The sequence below is a fragment of the Caenorhabditis briggsae genome, assembly GCF_000004555.2.
Source record: "Caenorhabditis briggsae complete genome, chrIV, whole genome shotgun sequence".
Taxonomy (NCBI): domain Eukaryota; kingdom Metazoa; phylum Nematoda; class Chromadorea; order Rhabditida; family Rhabditidae; genus Caenorhabditis; species Caenorhabditis briggsae.
Window position 1 is genome coordinate 9,485,912 of NC_013487.2, and position 14,237 is coordinate 9,500,148.

At 36.5% G+C, this 14,237-nt stretch overlaps 4 protein-coding genes across 4 annotated transcripts; 2 read left to right on the plus strand and 2 right to left on the minus strand.

Annotated features, from left to right (window-relative positions):
• Positions 1-219: 219 nt before the first annotated feature.
• Positions 220-1,724, minus strand: CBG03359 (the record flags this gene model as incomplete). Its single annotated transcript, XM_002633634.1, has 3 exons — positions 220-312; positions 357-488; positions 1,698-1,724. The coding sequence occupies 3 exons, from the start codon at positions 1,722-1,724 to the stop codon at positions 220-222; spliced, it is 252 nt and encodes an 83-aa protein (XP_002633680.1).
• A 484-nt stretch (positions 1,725-2,208) lies between these two features.
• On the plus strand, positions 2,209-3,490 carry CBG03360 (the record flags this gene model as incomplete). The annotated part of the gene is made up of 3 exons (XM_002633635.1): positions 2,209-2,319; positions 3,033-3,110; positions 3,155-3,490. 3 exons carry the CDS (start codon positions 2,209-2,211, stop codon positions 3,488-3,490), a joined length of 525 nt encoding a protein of 174 aa, XP_002633681.1.
• Positions 3,491-7,900: 4,410 nt separating this feature from the next.
• Cbr-lin-22 lies at positions 7,901-8,491 on the plus strand (the record flags this gene model as incomplete). The annotated part of the gene is made up of 3 exons (XM_002633636.1): positions 7,901-7,963; positions 8,013-8,105; positions 8,153-8,491. The coding sequence occupies 3 exons, from the start codon at positions 7,901-7,903 to the stop codon at positions 8,489-8,491; spliced, it is 495 nt and encodes a 164-aa protein (XP_002633682.1).
• A 1,095-nt stretch (positions 8,492-9,586) lies between these two features.
• On the minus strand, positions 9,587-12,005 carry Cbr-ndnf-1 (the record flags this gene model as incomplete). The annotated part of the gene is made up of 7 exons (XM_002633637.1): positions 9,587-9,826; positions 9,879-10,008; positions 10,057-10,194; positions 10,242-10,342; positions 10,899-11,524; positions 11,572-11,804; positions 11,863-12,005. The coding sequence occupies 7 exons, from the start codon at positions 12,003-12,005 to the stop codon at positions 9,587-9,589; spliced, it is 1,611 nt and encodes a 536-aa protein (XP_002633683.1).
• Between the last annotated feature and the right edge of the window lie 2,232 nt (positions 12,006-14,237).

A 14,237-nucleotide genomic window follows, 5' to 3' on the forward strand; every position in this document is an offset into this window, starting at 1 on the left:
AAAACCAATGCTTTCAGGAACTGGCTGATCAAGCCGTACAAGCCAATTGTGAACGGATGGACTTCGTTTGCCAACTGCGCCGCTACGTTCTATTAGAGGTTTTACGGTAATTTAGTTTACAAAGTTAAATTATTTGAAGAGTTGCTTCAAACAGCACATCACAATGTTGTGACTTCTCTGAAAACAAACAATTTTTATCGTCGATTTGGAGTGAATGACTCACATGACGTCTCCAGTAGCGGTGGTATACTGGTAACCATTGTTCAGACAAACCATCATGATGGAAGCTAGAGTGGTTGTAACTTCATTATACTGGAAAAAAATAAGTAGCAAAAATTTTTAAGTAGTAGATGTACCACCACGAATGGTGAAATTCCAGTGACTTCAGATATACAGGTAGCTGTCAAAAAGTTTCCAGATGGAGTCAGTGTTAAATCTGTTTCGTCTGCATCTGTTCCTTGCGTGGGCTCTTCGCAGGATACGGTAGTCTAAAGTTTTGGTTATACAGGGTAACTAAAATTGTGTTATTTAACGATGTTAGTTAACAATATGATGTTTGGTAAATTCCGTAACTTATTCTTCAAGATTTATACGGTTACACCAAGGCTGTCGGAAACAGGGACGCGGCCGGCCGTGATTGAGACCGTCGCTATGTTACCGTGGTCCAATCAGTCCGTTCTTTCGAAAATAAGCCCAGCCAGCCAAAAACTATCAGGACCGCTAGGCGGCCGAATCCTACCTATTTCCTAACAAGGGAACCATGTTTAGCCGTCATCTCAAAATTTATTCTAAATTTGCTCATTTATAGTTTCGAATACGGGCTTTCTCGTGGTGTGCTTCGTTTTCTGCACAAATTTCTAGAAGTCGAGAAAATTCCGTCTGAAAATATGCTGTTTTTCTCTCTCTCTCCTCCTTCCCTTCCACTTCCCCCCTTTCCTCTATACATTCTCCACTGTTGAAAAAGCGAGCAACGTACAGTAGACTAGTGGATAGTGTGGATGAATAGGAATCACAAGGTTGGTGTTCGATTCCGCCCTTGTCAATTTTCTTTTTTCTTTTTTTTTTCTTTGGTGTTGGAGGAATGATTTGCATTTTTCGAAAATCAAAATTATGTTTGCTCTATTATTTGAGTAGGAAAAAAGCTCGAAAAAGCAATTTATTGAAAAACTCATTTTGGACTTGTTTCGAAAAATATCCAATAATTAATCGGAATGTCAGTCGAAATCCCGCGATTTGACCATATTGGTTGCGGAACAGTGATAAATCTGTCAAGAAGTATGTAAATCTATGTTTTCACTAGATTTGAGTGCTATTGGGTGATTTTCGAAGGACTACGATCCCATGGCAATTTAAAAAAAAAAAATTTTTTTTTGAAAAATGAGGAAACTTTGTCAGATTGTAGAGAAAAGTTTAAAATACGATTCACACTCAAAATATACTGAAAAACTCAAATTAACCCTTTCAAAAACTCACTCAGAAAGTGAGAAATTAGCACTGAAATCACTTAAACCGCCCATAACTCGACTTCTAGAAATTTGTGCAGAAAACCAAATACACCACAAGAAAGCCCGTATTCGAAACTATAAATGAGCATTTAGAAAAAATTCTGAGATGACGGCTGAACATGGTTCCCTTGTAAGTACCCCAACTAAACATGCCGCTGCTCTTATTCGACAGCCTTGGGTTACACAACTCACAGCAGGAGCCGAATTTCTAGTTGCCATACAGGAAGAAACGAAATCAAACTGGAGCATTAGAACAAATAAAATTGGAAGAACCATTCCAAAGAAGACTATTCTATGGTTTCTCCCACTACTATTTGTACCTTTCTTCGGTCATTAAAAAAACAAAAACTTCAAAATCTAATAAATCACTTTCCTCGGTTGAAATCCCAATTGAATTCCTAAGAAGTGACCGGAATTCGTACCAATTATGAGTTGACGCAGAAGTTGGACCTGAACAAACTACATATCCTGGTGAGAACTTCTCACTGAATACTGATCCACAAAAGTGTCTGTGACGTGGCACTTGACACCTGTCACCTGATTCTATTCTCTTTTACCTAACTGATAAGTCTTTCTCCAGAAAAAAGTATGAGTTCAGTCTGTCAGCCCAATGTCATTGATAAGCTGATAAGCGCTTTTTTCATGTCCAAACTGTCCCAAAAACCATGCATTTTTTGTATTCACACCAACTATTTTTTGCATAATGATCAACGAGACATCGTCTAAAAGGCAACATCTGGTACATCATGGAATGCCGCCGGATGAAAAAATTCAGAATACATCTTACTGTGAGGACTCTTATGATCCGTATGAAGTGAGTTTGAATCAGTTTGAAAAAAAAAGGATTTGTAGTCACGGTTTTATTGGAAATTTCTTGATCTTTGAATTCGAATCAACAACAATTCAGGTGGAACCGGTCTATATTCAGGTGGAACCGGTCTATAGAGGTCTATTTAAATTATCAATTCATACGAATTGCGAAATCAAAACTCTAATATTCAAAAGTTATATTTTGTGATAGGAATGTTTTTGCTACTGTCCTGATAGTAAAAAAAACCAGATTTGTGGACGAAAACGCCGGTGATCGTGGCTGAAGGTCCCACAACGAAAACTACTGTAATCTCAAACATTCGGTCCCTTTTTCTCGATTACTATTGCATTTCGACAACTTGTAAGTTTTAAAACCTCCGAACAAGTCGGAAAAAATTTTTTTCTGAATCTAAAATACTGCCGGGAAACGGACGGATATCGAGAAAATAAATCCGGAAAATCGACGTATGTTTAGGTTACGGTAGCTGTCATTGTGAGACCTTTGGTAACAGTTTCTCCTTCACATCTCCGATTTTTGGTATCGAAATATTATAATGGAATCAAATTATTCAAATTTATTGGGATTTTCTGAATCGAACTCACTCGAGCCGCTTTCGACTTTTCTCTTCCCCAGATTCCATTTTTTGAACAATATCTATTCAAGCTATGAATTCATACGAATCGCGAAATAAGAACTTTAATTACGCCCAGTTTCAGATGGAAGCCAGAATGAGAGCCCAAATAGAGAGAAACAACGAATGGATTGAGAAAATGTCACCAGTTGTAAAATACAAGGTAGCAAAAGTCAATCAAACAATTTTCCACAAACGACATTCCAGATTCAGGAGTATATTCGAAAGCAAAGAGCAAAGAAGATGCAAAGAAGAAAGTTTTCATTGGCGTGTGGACTGAATCACCGCATGAGGAATGATCCACATCAAATGTCTTCTTCTTCCACTTCTTCTTCATCTTCTAGAAGGCGTTCCAAAAAACATGTAGAATCTCCATACTCGAACAACAGACAAATGGCATCCTCATCATCAGCTCCAATGCTGGAAAGGAATCTGAGTCAGCCAGATATGCCAGATTCCCGTAAAAGTGCATCTGTTTCAAACAGAAGAAAGTCAGCGCCAGCTCAAAAAATGGATATGAGAGATTTGGACGATTTGGAATGATGCTATTGGTTCACAGAACACTATGTTATATTTCAGAATTTAATTCATATTCATGTTTTCTTGAACAATCCACTTTATTCGGTTTGAAACTTTTTCAAAATGTCAAGCTCGTTTGGTCCCGGCTCCTGCCGGCTGAGAAACTCATTTTTCGGAATTTTTTCGAAAACTAAAAAAAACTTTCTATTTTCTGTCTACGCTCTACTTTGTAGGGTCTGTCTATTTTTGAAAAAATATCCTAACTTATTTCCTTTCTAATTAATAAAAAATCGTCCCAATTTGTAATTAAAAGTTATTAAATATGAAAGACTGCCACGGACTGGGCCCAGCCCATTGCAAGTATGGTATTTCTTATGAGTTACATAAGAAGGATACCTTAAGATTACAGAATTTATAAGCAGGATACTGTAAGATTACAGAATTTTCAATGATCCCGTTTTCCTATTTAAATCCACGCCTTCTTCCGACTACCGCCGTTCTATTCCCAAGAATTCTCTATCACCGAACACAATCTGACGGATTTCTCTGTGTATTTGCGTATCGCTTGATTCTACAACAATTTGTATGACCTTTTATGGCAATCATCCACACCTTCTTGTCGTCCCTCTTTTTCCTAATTTTTATCTTGATTTACGCGTCCACCTCAACTCGTGTCAACTGTCTCTGCGTCTCTTCGTCTTCACATACAATTTTCGGAAGGAAGAGATGACAAGTTGCGCTCCCGCTCCTCTTGTCTCATGTCTAATTTTATCGTCGTTTTCCTGATTTATAGTCGTTCCCATAAAAAATTGTACATTGCAGATTGTTGGTAAAATAACATAAATACACGAACTGTTGATTTGGTTTTTAGAACAAATGAAGTTATTACAGTAATCCTCACGGAAGGTTTTAGTTAGGAGAAAAATTACTTTTCAGGACATGAATACCGTAAAACCTGCATTCGAAACCCCCCCCCCCCTGTTACAGAATGGCCCTCTAATAGAACGGCACTCCTAGAAGGGCCCTCCATAGGTACCTTGCAACAGTAGAAGGGTTTCAATTTTAGCTGCACTCACATTGAAAGGAATTATATGCAGACAGTAATGATATGAAACATTTATAGTCCTTTAAAAATCAAATATTACAAGAGACTTTTATAAGAGTTTTAATTCAGCGCTTTGATTTCAATATTTACCTGACGAATTCATATTTTTACATACTACCTAACAATATTACCTTACAATTGTTCGTACAATACTTTTTTCTTATTTCTATCAATCTAGATAATTCTGAGTTAATCTGAGTTAATTTCATACATACCGTATTTCTTCTCATAGAATCCCACACCAAACTTTCTGGAAATGTTTTTAAGAAGGACGCAGAAGCGCTGCAGAAAGTTGCCGAGAAACCCCGAGTTATCTCGATTCCTGTGAAAGATATAAAAAATTGTCAACTGATAAATTATTCCTCATATTATCACCAATATTTTATCAGTTAAAAACATTTTTAGATTTTTCATAGGAATCGAGATAGTTGAGCACAAAGTTGAAGGTTTGTGAATGGCTTCTTATAAAGGGAATAAGGTATTTGGACCAGAAATAATCCGAATATAAAGCAGTGACGGCTGAATTTTATCAGTTTTGAATTTCACACTTGAGAATATAAAACATCAACAACTTGCAGTCAATCACTTCAAGACACTCCTGCCTCAGAATACATTACTTCCCCTTTTTTATCTCCAAATACATATTGAATCCCAGTTAGAGAAATGAAACACATAATTCCTTGAAATTTTGACAAATTATTTCTCATTTGATATCCGGGTGGCCCTTTTCGCTCACTGACTGATGACCCTAATCGATCGTTACTTTTGGCGCCACCCGTCTCTTTTTGAGAAAGACCTCCCGCAGTGTCTCCGCCCACCTTTTTTGCCTACTTGGGTGGTCTTCGGTGGTACGGTATCCCATGCACTTTGCTTCTTCATTTTTTTGTAGTACAAATCCATTCAGGTGTTAATTAGGCTTAATTTTAGTAAAATCTTGTCATTATTGGAATCATCATTTTTCTTTTCTTCCGACTCTTCCGACCGTAATCCTCATGAAAAGTCAAGTCTGTGGTAGCAAAACTAGACAAAGTGGCTCATAACTCATGTGTATCATTTTAATCAAATCCGAAAAACTTTTTCGACATCTTTTTATCATTCGTAGGAATTTAATCAAGGTTTTTATATAAAATTCTCCTCCATCTTGGAGTTCTAAAAAAGCTGATGTATACTAAATTTATTATCAGATGTTGACATTCTGACATTATAAAAGGGTCCAAGATTTTGTGATTCTGATGTTAGTAAGATTCATTTTTGAACAAACTTGTTGAAGCCTAAATTTTTATAAGCTGAATGTGAAAAGTGGATCCACTGATCTTCTTTGGTTCCAGAGAAGTAAGTTGAAAACTCGTTTGCAAAAAAATATATGAGGGATTTTTATGATAGTTGAACTTGTTAGTTTCGACAAGTCAGCTCGCCATTGAATAGTTGGAAATTAAAACAAGTACGAAAAATACGATTGGGACAAAATGCGAGCTGGAAAACTTTAGATTTCAGAGGAATATTCAAATCGCAATTTGAAAATATCGCAAAGTTTACAAGTCATTATGTTTTGAAATCTATTTGTTTTTTGTAAGTCAATTCAAGCGTAGCTCGACAAAGAGATCCATAGTGCAACTTTATTATGTAATTTTTCGATTTTTATAGGGGTATTAAAAAGTTTTGAGCTAAAGATTTATCTTTTCACAAATTAGTTTAGTTGAAAATTTTTTAATTGATTTAGTTTCTCACATACCATAAAACCTGTAATAGAAGGGCTCCCACATTGTCGAGCTTGAGCTCAATTATTTCAATTTTTATTCAAGATATCAAAAAGGTGTCAACTGACAAAACATTTATGATATTATGATAAGCAAGTTATTAGTTGAAAACTTTTTCATATTTTTGACAGGAACCGAAAACAAAATGGCTCAAAGTTGAAAGCGGGCCTTTTCATTACCGGTTTTATGGTAATTGACAAAAATTAAATCTCTTTAACTAGCTGCTTGGATTTATGAAGTCAGTAAAAACTTTCATTTTTTGGTTAGTTTGGAAATCATAGTAATCTGAAAACTTCTTGGATGTATCCTGACTTTTCTAAATTATTTTACTCGTCAAAAATCTTGATTCAAAGCTCTTCAGCTTCCTCATTTCTGCCTTAATAATCTCAACTGTCAATCATCCTTTTTTCCATGAAATCATTCTTCTGAATTTCTTTTTTTCAGTTTCAGTTACCGACATCACCATTTGCTTCTTTTTTTGTTTGAATCTTTTCTTTTTGAAATTCTTCTTCAACTTCGCCAAGAACACGATAAGATCTTGAAGCAAGTGAGAGGGTTACTGTATTTCCTCAATTTCATTTTCCTCACAAACCCGTCGTCTCACCAATCGTCACTCGTTGGATGCGTCCATTCGGTTGGACAACTTTTCAAAATATCAGAAAAAATGTTAAAATGACTTATTGCGAAAATTTTTTTTTCAAATACGGTAAACCTGAAAAAAGGATTTGTCAGAAGAGCCGCTCCGTAAGAGACTTCTCCGATGGCATTTGGTTTTTGATATCTTGTAAAAGATTTACTGGGATTTTGAAATTGCTCAGATCCCTTCATATCCAACTCTGAACAATTACCTTTATGTACAACACCCTTCCCTCCCAAGCATGCTCTCATGGGTCTATTAATTCATCTATTTGCTCTTTCCTTTTACTTCTGCCGACCTGGCAACACGTGTATTTACAGTATCCGACACCTTCTTGACATTGTTTTTTCTCTCTTCTACTCTTTCTATCGTCTTTTCATCTGTCTCTATCTCGTATTAAAACATCAGAGCTTCGGAAGAGATACACTTGTGGGCGTGGCCAATGGTCCCAAAACGACAACTACCGTAACCTAAAATTGTTTCCGGGGTTTTGTATATCTCGTTTTTCACTGTTTTTGTCGGTTTTCTTGTTATTTTCCTCCAGAATAGTCGGAAAAAATTTGACAGTGAAAAGTTGACTGAAAACGTACGAAAAACGAAATAAAAATGTTTTCAGGTTACGGTAGATTTCGTGAACCACCGTAATCTAAAATTTTTGGTCCTTTTTTTCTCGATTTCGCTTTCCGATAATTTTTGTGTTCAAAGTCTCCTGAAAAGTCGGAAAATAATGATTTTGTAATTCTAAAAATTTCCGAGAAAATGGGGGAACACCGAGAAAAAAACGGAAAATATATATTTACTAACTACGATAGTTCGGCCATGGCTGCTGTCACCGGCGTTTCTCTTCCTCCAAGGCTAAGATTTTTTTCATTCCAGCATAATACTCATTCTTTTGTCTTTTCATCCGCCCCTCTCATTTTTCCGTTTTCAGAAGAATGTCAAGCTTTGTTATTTCTGACACTGACGCAGAATCAGATGGAGGATGTCGACAACAAAAAGTAGGGGTTTCATTAATTTTTAACTTTTCAACTTGACTGTATTTTTTAGAAGAACAAACCATTAATGGAGAAAAAACGAAGAGCTCGGATCAACAAATCGCTGTCACAGTTGAAACAGATATTAATTCAGGATGGGCACAAGGTAAGAAAATATACACTTTGAAAAAAACGTTTAAAATATGTTTTCAGAACTCTGCTCAGCACTCGAAGTGGGAAAAAGCTGATATATTGGAGATGACAGTTGAATATCTGCAACAATTGAGATCCTCTCAAAATTGTTTGTCTTCTCCATCCACGTCATCTGTCCCAACTCCAACACAGCCACCAACTCCTCCAGAAGAGAAGATTCCATGTGTTCATATGTCTCAAATGGTTCCATTCATGAATCCGTTCATGCATCAATATGCAGCATATCAACAACTGGCTCAACTGTCCATCTATTCTCAGCTCTTTGGTCAACAGGTAGGATTCAAAACTATGGAATCTAAACCAATTTCCGAATCCTTGAATACAAATCAGGGGAAATGAATCACGATACAGCCACATCCATTATGGTATCTTTTCATGTATTCACAAACCTTCTTTTTGCCCCTATTGAACATTCCGTAGCTTTCAATTCTAGTCATTGTGTTTTTCTGCTCCAATTTGCTTTACTTTCTTTCTGCTTTCGCTTTTTTCGACGATTTCTGTTAGGTTCAAATTTGTAACCCGGGCCCTATCATAGTTTATTTTGAAACCAACTCTTTTGGACCAACTAAATCAGATATGATAGAACTCAACAAGCACTACAAATTGATACTATTAAGAAAACTGTATCTTGTCTATTAACAAATTCAAAAGCCAAAGCCAGACAAAGTTACTGGGTCCTGCGCTGCCTGTTATTTTTTCAGTCCGTGTTTTCGGTTACTTTGTTCATAGACAAAGTACAGTTTTCAAAATATTATACTTTTTAGTACTCGTCGAGTTCTACTAAATCTGATTTAGTTGGTCCAAAAGAATTGGTTCCAAAAGATACTATGACAGGGCCCGGCTTGCAATTATGGTTAGGTTTCCTTCAATTTCTATTAGAGATTTTAAATAAATCCGTTTTTTCAAACTTTTGTTTTATGTGAAAGACTCAAGAACCCCTTGTTCAAATAGAACGGGAAAAGTGGGAGGAGCTTTTTGATGCCTTGAACGAGTCCTTGCCTGTGTTCTTTCCACTTTTTTGTAGGAATTCGAAAGTGTTCTTTGTGCCATTCGATTTGCAGAAAATTAAAAAAAGTACATAGTTTTTGCAAAAGTTTTGTTTTCCTCATTTTTTAGTCCCGGAAAGCAAACAACTAAAAATTGCAAAAACTTCTGACTTTCGGTTTTCAAGATCCAGGAATGTAAAATGGTTTTTCGTATTCTTTGATGTGAGGAAGTAGCTCAAAACTCATCAATTTATTAAATGAGAAAAATCAGAAAAATATAAAATCAACCCGAAATATAATAAAGTAACCGTAGTCAACAATTAAGAGCACAGGAATTCAAATACACAAAATCGTACATAAAAACACGAGAACTTTCTTAACTAATTTCTAGCGGGGGGAACACCAGTAACAAGGTGTGGAATGACATTGAAATGATACTATTTTTGGTCTATTCTTGTGCACAATATGGATTCGTTCTCACCCAAACAGTTCGATACGGAAGTGCTTGAGGGTGAGGTCTGTTCATTGGAATAGCGAGAAGATCCAATCTATACGTGCTGCTTGGCTGAAGATTTCCAATTATCGTTTCGAGTACAGATTGAGTTTCGATTTCAGCTGAGGTTGGAGAATGAACGTAGCATCCAACGAGTGTTGAAGAAGAAAGACCACCTTGGCAAAGATTGTCAGCCTACAAAAATAGAAAATAGATGTTTATTGAAATTATTTGGGTAGAAACTTACCAAACTGACAAGGTGTTCCAAAAAGTTCGAATTTTCTTTTCTTTGGTAGACACAGTATTTCAAATGCTCATCCTGACCACGCATCCATTGAATTGTTGCAGAGTCACATTTTCGGTTAACCACTTTCACACTGAAAAAGAAAACAATGAATTTCTATAGAAGTTCGAATTTTCCAAACCTAGTGTCATCCGGAAGATTTGGATAAGGAGATTGGGCTGCGTTGGTGCTGGTCCAAACTCGGATAGTTTTTTTGGCATCATCATCATTGATGATCTGGTAACGAAGGTGTCCAGCTTTGAAATTGCTCACAACAAACCTGAAATTTCCTTTATTGTTTCCCCCATCATTTGTATGTTATCACACCTTTTGAATCCAGAAAATGATTCACTTCTTTTCAAAAGTTTTCCGTTCCTGAACAAATTGAGACGAATGAGTCCATCGCAAGCGTGCACAATGAGATATGCCTGCAAAAAGAGATAGATTGTGGAATGTGGAATTGAGGATAAAAGTCAGTTGTCAGTCGATTGATGACGTCAATGGGGTAGGTATTAAACTCCATATGATAGGGGAGAAGAGAGGTTATTTTGGGGAACAATTGAGAAGATAAAAATAGAACGAAAACGGATTGGATTTCCCATCTTTTTTGCTCGAATTGAGAAGTTGATGACGTCTTTTGAAAATTTGAAGAAAGCTATCAACTTTAGCTACCGTAAACTCTCTAATAGAACGCCTCGCAAACTTTGTGCCCTTATATCTCAGTTCTTGTGAAAGGTATCAAAAAGTAGTCCACTGACCAAATGCTTATCAAAATATGAAAATTATTTTATCAGCCAACAACTTTTCAATATCTTTCACAGGAACCGAGATAAATTCGCTCAAATTTGAAATGTTGGAGTGATTTCCTGATACGAAGCAGATAAGCTCGCACGCAACACACAGGATGTGGGAGAAAAACAGAAATTTCGTATAGAAATTTTGAAATCTTAAGCATATTCTTGAATTCATAGACATATAGCTCACCGTTTGTGATTGATTGCTCGGAAGAGGGTGTACAAAGAACTTCATATTGAGTACAGATGCCTTCCGTGGTTCCAATTCAACTTGTCCCATGATCCCATCAGTTAATATGATTGGAGCATTTTTCTTCTGTTTTCTTGGAATATTTCTTGGCACTTTTCTACGAGATACCATTTCGTTGACTGGTGATGGTGGTGTTTGGATCGTTTGAACTTCATAAGCAGAGGAAGATCCTCGCTTCTGGTCTCTCACGAATACAGTTACGTAATAGGTTCTATCTCTCCATAATTGTCCCATAACAACTGAATTATTCATTTGTGGAACACATTTCACAGCTTCAACGCCTTCTTCCACGTCGTCACACATTCCAGCAAATTCTGGATCTTGACGTGATACGATGGTGCAAATACGGTAGCGTCCTGGTTCGGCGTTTCTTACTTGTGGTGAGATTTTCCAGGTTATTTGAGCGGAAACTTCGTCTTTTTTGGAGATATCATCAAGTACGTTGGTAGCAAGACGTGTATCGTGAGGAAGTGGTGGATACTGTTCTTCGAGTCGGAAAAGTGAAGGAGAAAAGAATATACGAGCAGAAGCAGAAGGCGATGATGCACGAACAACGAGAATCACCTCTGAAATTTAGATTTTTCAATATTTTTTCTATTTTTTAAATTCTCACTTTTCGGAACTCTGTGGGCGAAGAACGTCATTCTTTTCTTATCTTCTTCTCCAGCAATCAAACGGAATTTTTCAGATTCTTCAAGTGGAGTTGAGATGCTGGATACAACATCGAGTTCTTCAGAAAGACTCATATCCTTATCCACAGAGAAGAGCTGCCAGTGAATCGGAGCTCCACATGGTGTGACATACATGAAGAATGGAGACGCTTCATTCGAAATTTGAAGGAAAAATCTGGAAAATTGAAAATTAAAAGTCAATTGCATTCCAAAACTTCATATCCTGCACAAACCGTTTCTCTTGAACTTTTCCAGCCAAATTCACAACACTTTCAATATTTTCCGCAAGAAGAGTGTAGCTGATCGGAGTGATGTGGAATGATTTGCATAGTGTGATGAGACAACAAATAAATAGCAAAAAAAGTTTGAGCATCATCTGAAAAAAGAAAAGAGAATTTGTATGTTTTTAGAATGTGAAAACTCTTCCCTGAAGAGGAAAGAAGATGTGAAACAGATACAAAAAGAGACGCAAGATGAAACGAAATTCCTGAGGGAGTTAGTGTTTATATATGACAAAAAAAGAAGACGTTTTTGTTTTTTGTTGTGGTTTTTAGTTTTTTGTCTCTAGAGAGATTGTGCATACCTCAGAATGGATAAGAGTCCCCAAAGAGAACAGGGTGGCGCAAAATTACTCGGACTTAAGTTTGTACTAGCATAAAACTTGAGTAAAGCGTTGTAGTAGGCTCAAATTTAGACAGCGAAAAATCAAAGAATCCATTAGTAAAATATCAAAAGTTCAAATTATTTTATTAACTTTGGGCTGAGTTAGCGCTTGTCAAAGTTTCTTCATCTCATGAAAATCACAAGAACAAACATTACGCCGTTCTTCTTTGGACAATCATAACGTTAACTAGGCTTGAGGAATCGCTTTGAAAATATCAGTAGCTCTAAATCAAAATTAAAAATATATTTCTACCAATTTTCGTGCTTTCAAGATACTTGTGTCTAAAGATATACTCGTTTTTATCAGCCCAAGTAATTGTGCGCCACCCAAAAACCATTTGGATGACTGAAAAGTATCATTGTTTAATGGGAACCCAGAATAGTTTAGCTTTACAAGGGTAACTGTAATAAAAAGTAGGAAATGATATCAAAACTTCGATGCCATAGTATAAAATTGTTATCAGGAATCATAAAAGTCAGAACACAAGAATTTTAGCTCTATCAAAAACTGTTCGAATGGGCTCGTTTCCTCTTCCCCTTCGGCGATTTTTGAATGAAATCATAAGAGGCGGGGCTGGGTTGTCCCTCCTGTGAAGGGACCCCAACGGGAGGTCAGACAACATTCCTCCGTCGTCGTCGTCTCGTTTCTCATTTCGTTATCTATCCACAACTCTCGGTGTCCGCCTAGAAAAAGCTGGAATGTTAGGAATGTGACAGTTGTCATTTCGATCCCAGCCAGCTCTCTTTCTTTCGAGAGATGACTCCTCTTATCTTCCTTATCTTTTTGTTATCACTCACTCGAAAAGTCAGTCAGGAGTAATACTATTAGAGTACGTGAGACGAAAAAAAAGAGAAAGAAAAGAATGAAAAAGAACATGAACAACGTCATAAAAATATTATGTTGCAGAATCGGAAGAAGAGAAGTTCCGTAGAGGAATGCGGAAAGTTGATTTAGAAGTTTAGAGTGAAGAGTACTGATGGATCAAAGCATCACAGGTGACTAGAGCTCACTAGCAACTCAAGAACAGATAAAAATCTAATCTAAATGTCCAGAGAGATCGGCGCTTACCATAAACACTCTGATAGAACGACACCCCTTTAACTTTCAAGCCGATTTATCCCGATTCCTGTGAAAGATGTCAAAAAATCGTAAACTGATAAAATGTTAATTATAATATCAAAAATATTTTGTCAGTTAGCCACTTTTTGATATCTTTCACAGGAAAGGAGATATATGGGCTCAAAGTTCAAAATTAGAGGAGGGGGAGGGCGTTCTATTTGAGTGTTTACGGTGTATGACCAAAAGAAGGTTTTTCAGAATCTAATTCTAATTTAATAATACTTATTATTAAATTTTTTTTTTTATGAAGGACAATAGCAATATTTTCTAAATATGATTTTTTAAGGATGTTTTATTCCAATTTTAAAACCACAAACTCTGAAACGATTCTAGGTTTCCTGCAAATCTCTTCATTTCATGCTATTATGGGACAAAAATGGGAGCTGTGGATGGAAGAGAAACACCGGTGGCCGTGGCCGAAGGTCCCAAAACGACAACTACCGTAACCTAAAACTGTTTCCGGGGTTTTGTATATCTCGTTTTTCACTGTTTTTGTCGGTTTTCCTGTTATTTTCCTCCAGAATAGTCGGAAAAAATTTGACAGTGAAAAGTTGACTGAAAACGTACGAAAAACGAAATAAAAATGTTTTCAGGTTACAGTAGATTTCGTTTCGGAACCGTCGCCCATAGCTCCATCTCGAAGTTCTTTCAAAAACTAGACACGAAAAATATTGGCAACCTGCTTCCGTTTTTTCCACCTTTCTCAGTTTCGAAATTTTAATTTTCGTCATCACCTTAGTTTTCATCATTCTCGGAAGTGACTCAACTTCTTTCTTCAAAGTACCTTTTTTTTACAACCTTGTAAACGTTTTTTTAAACATCCGG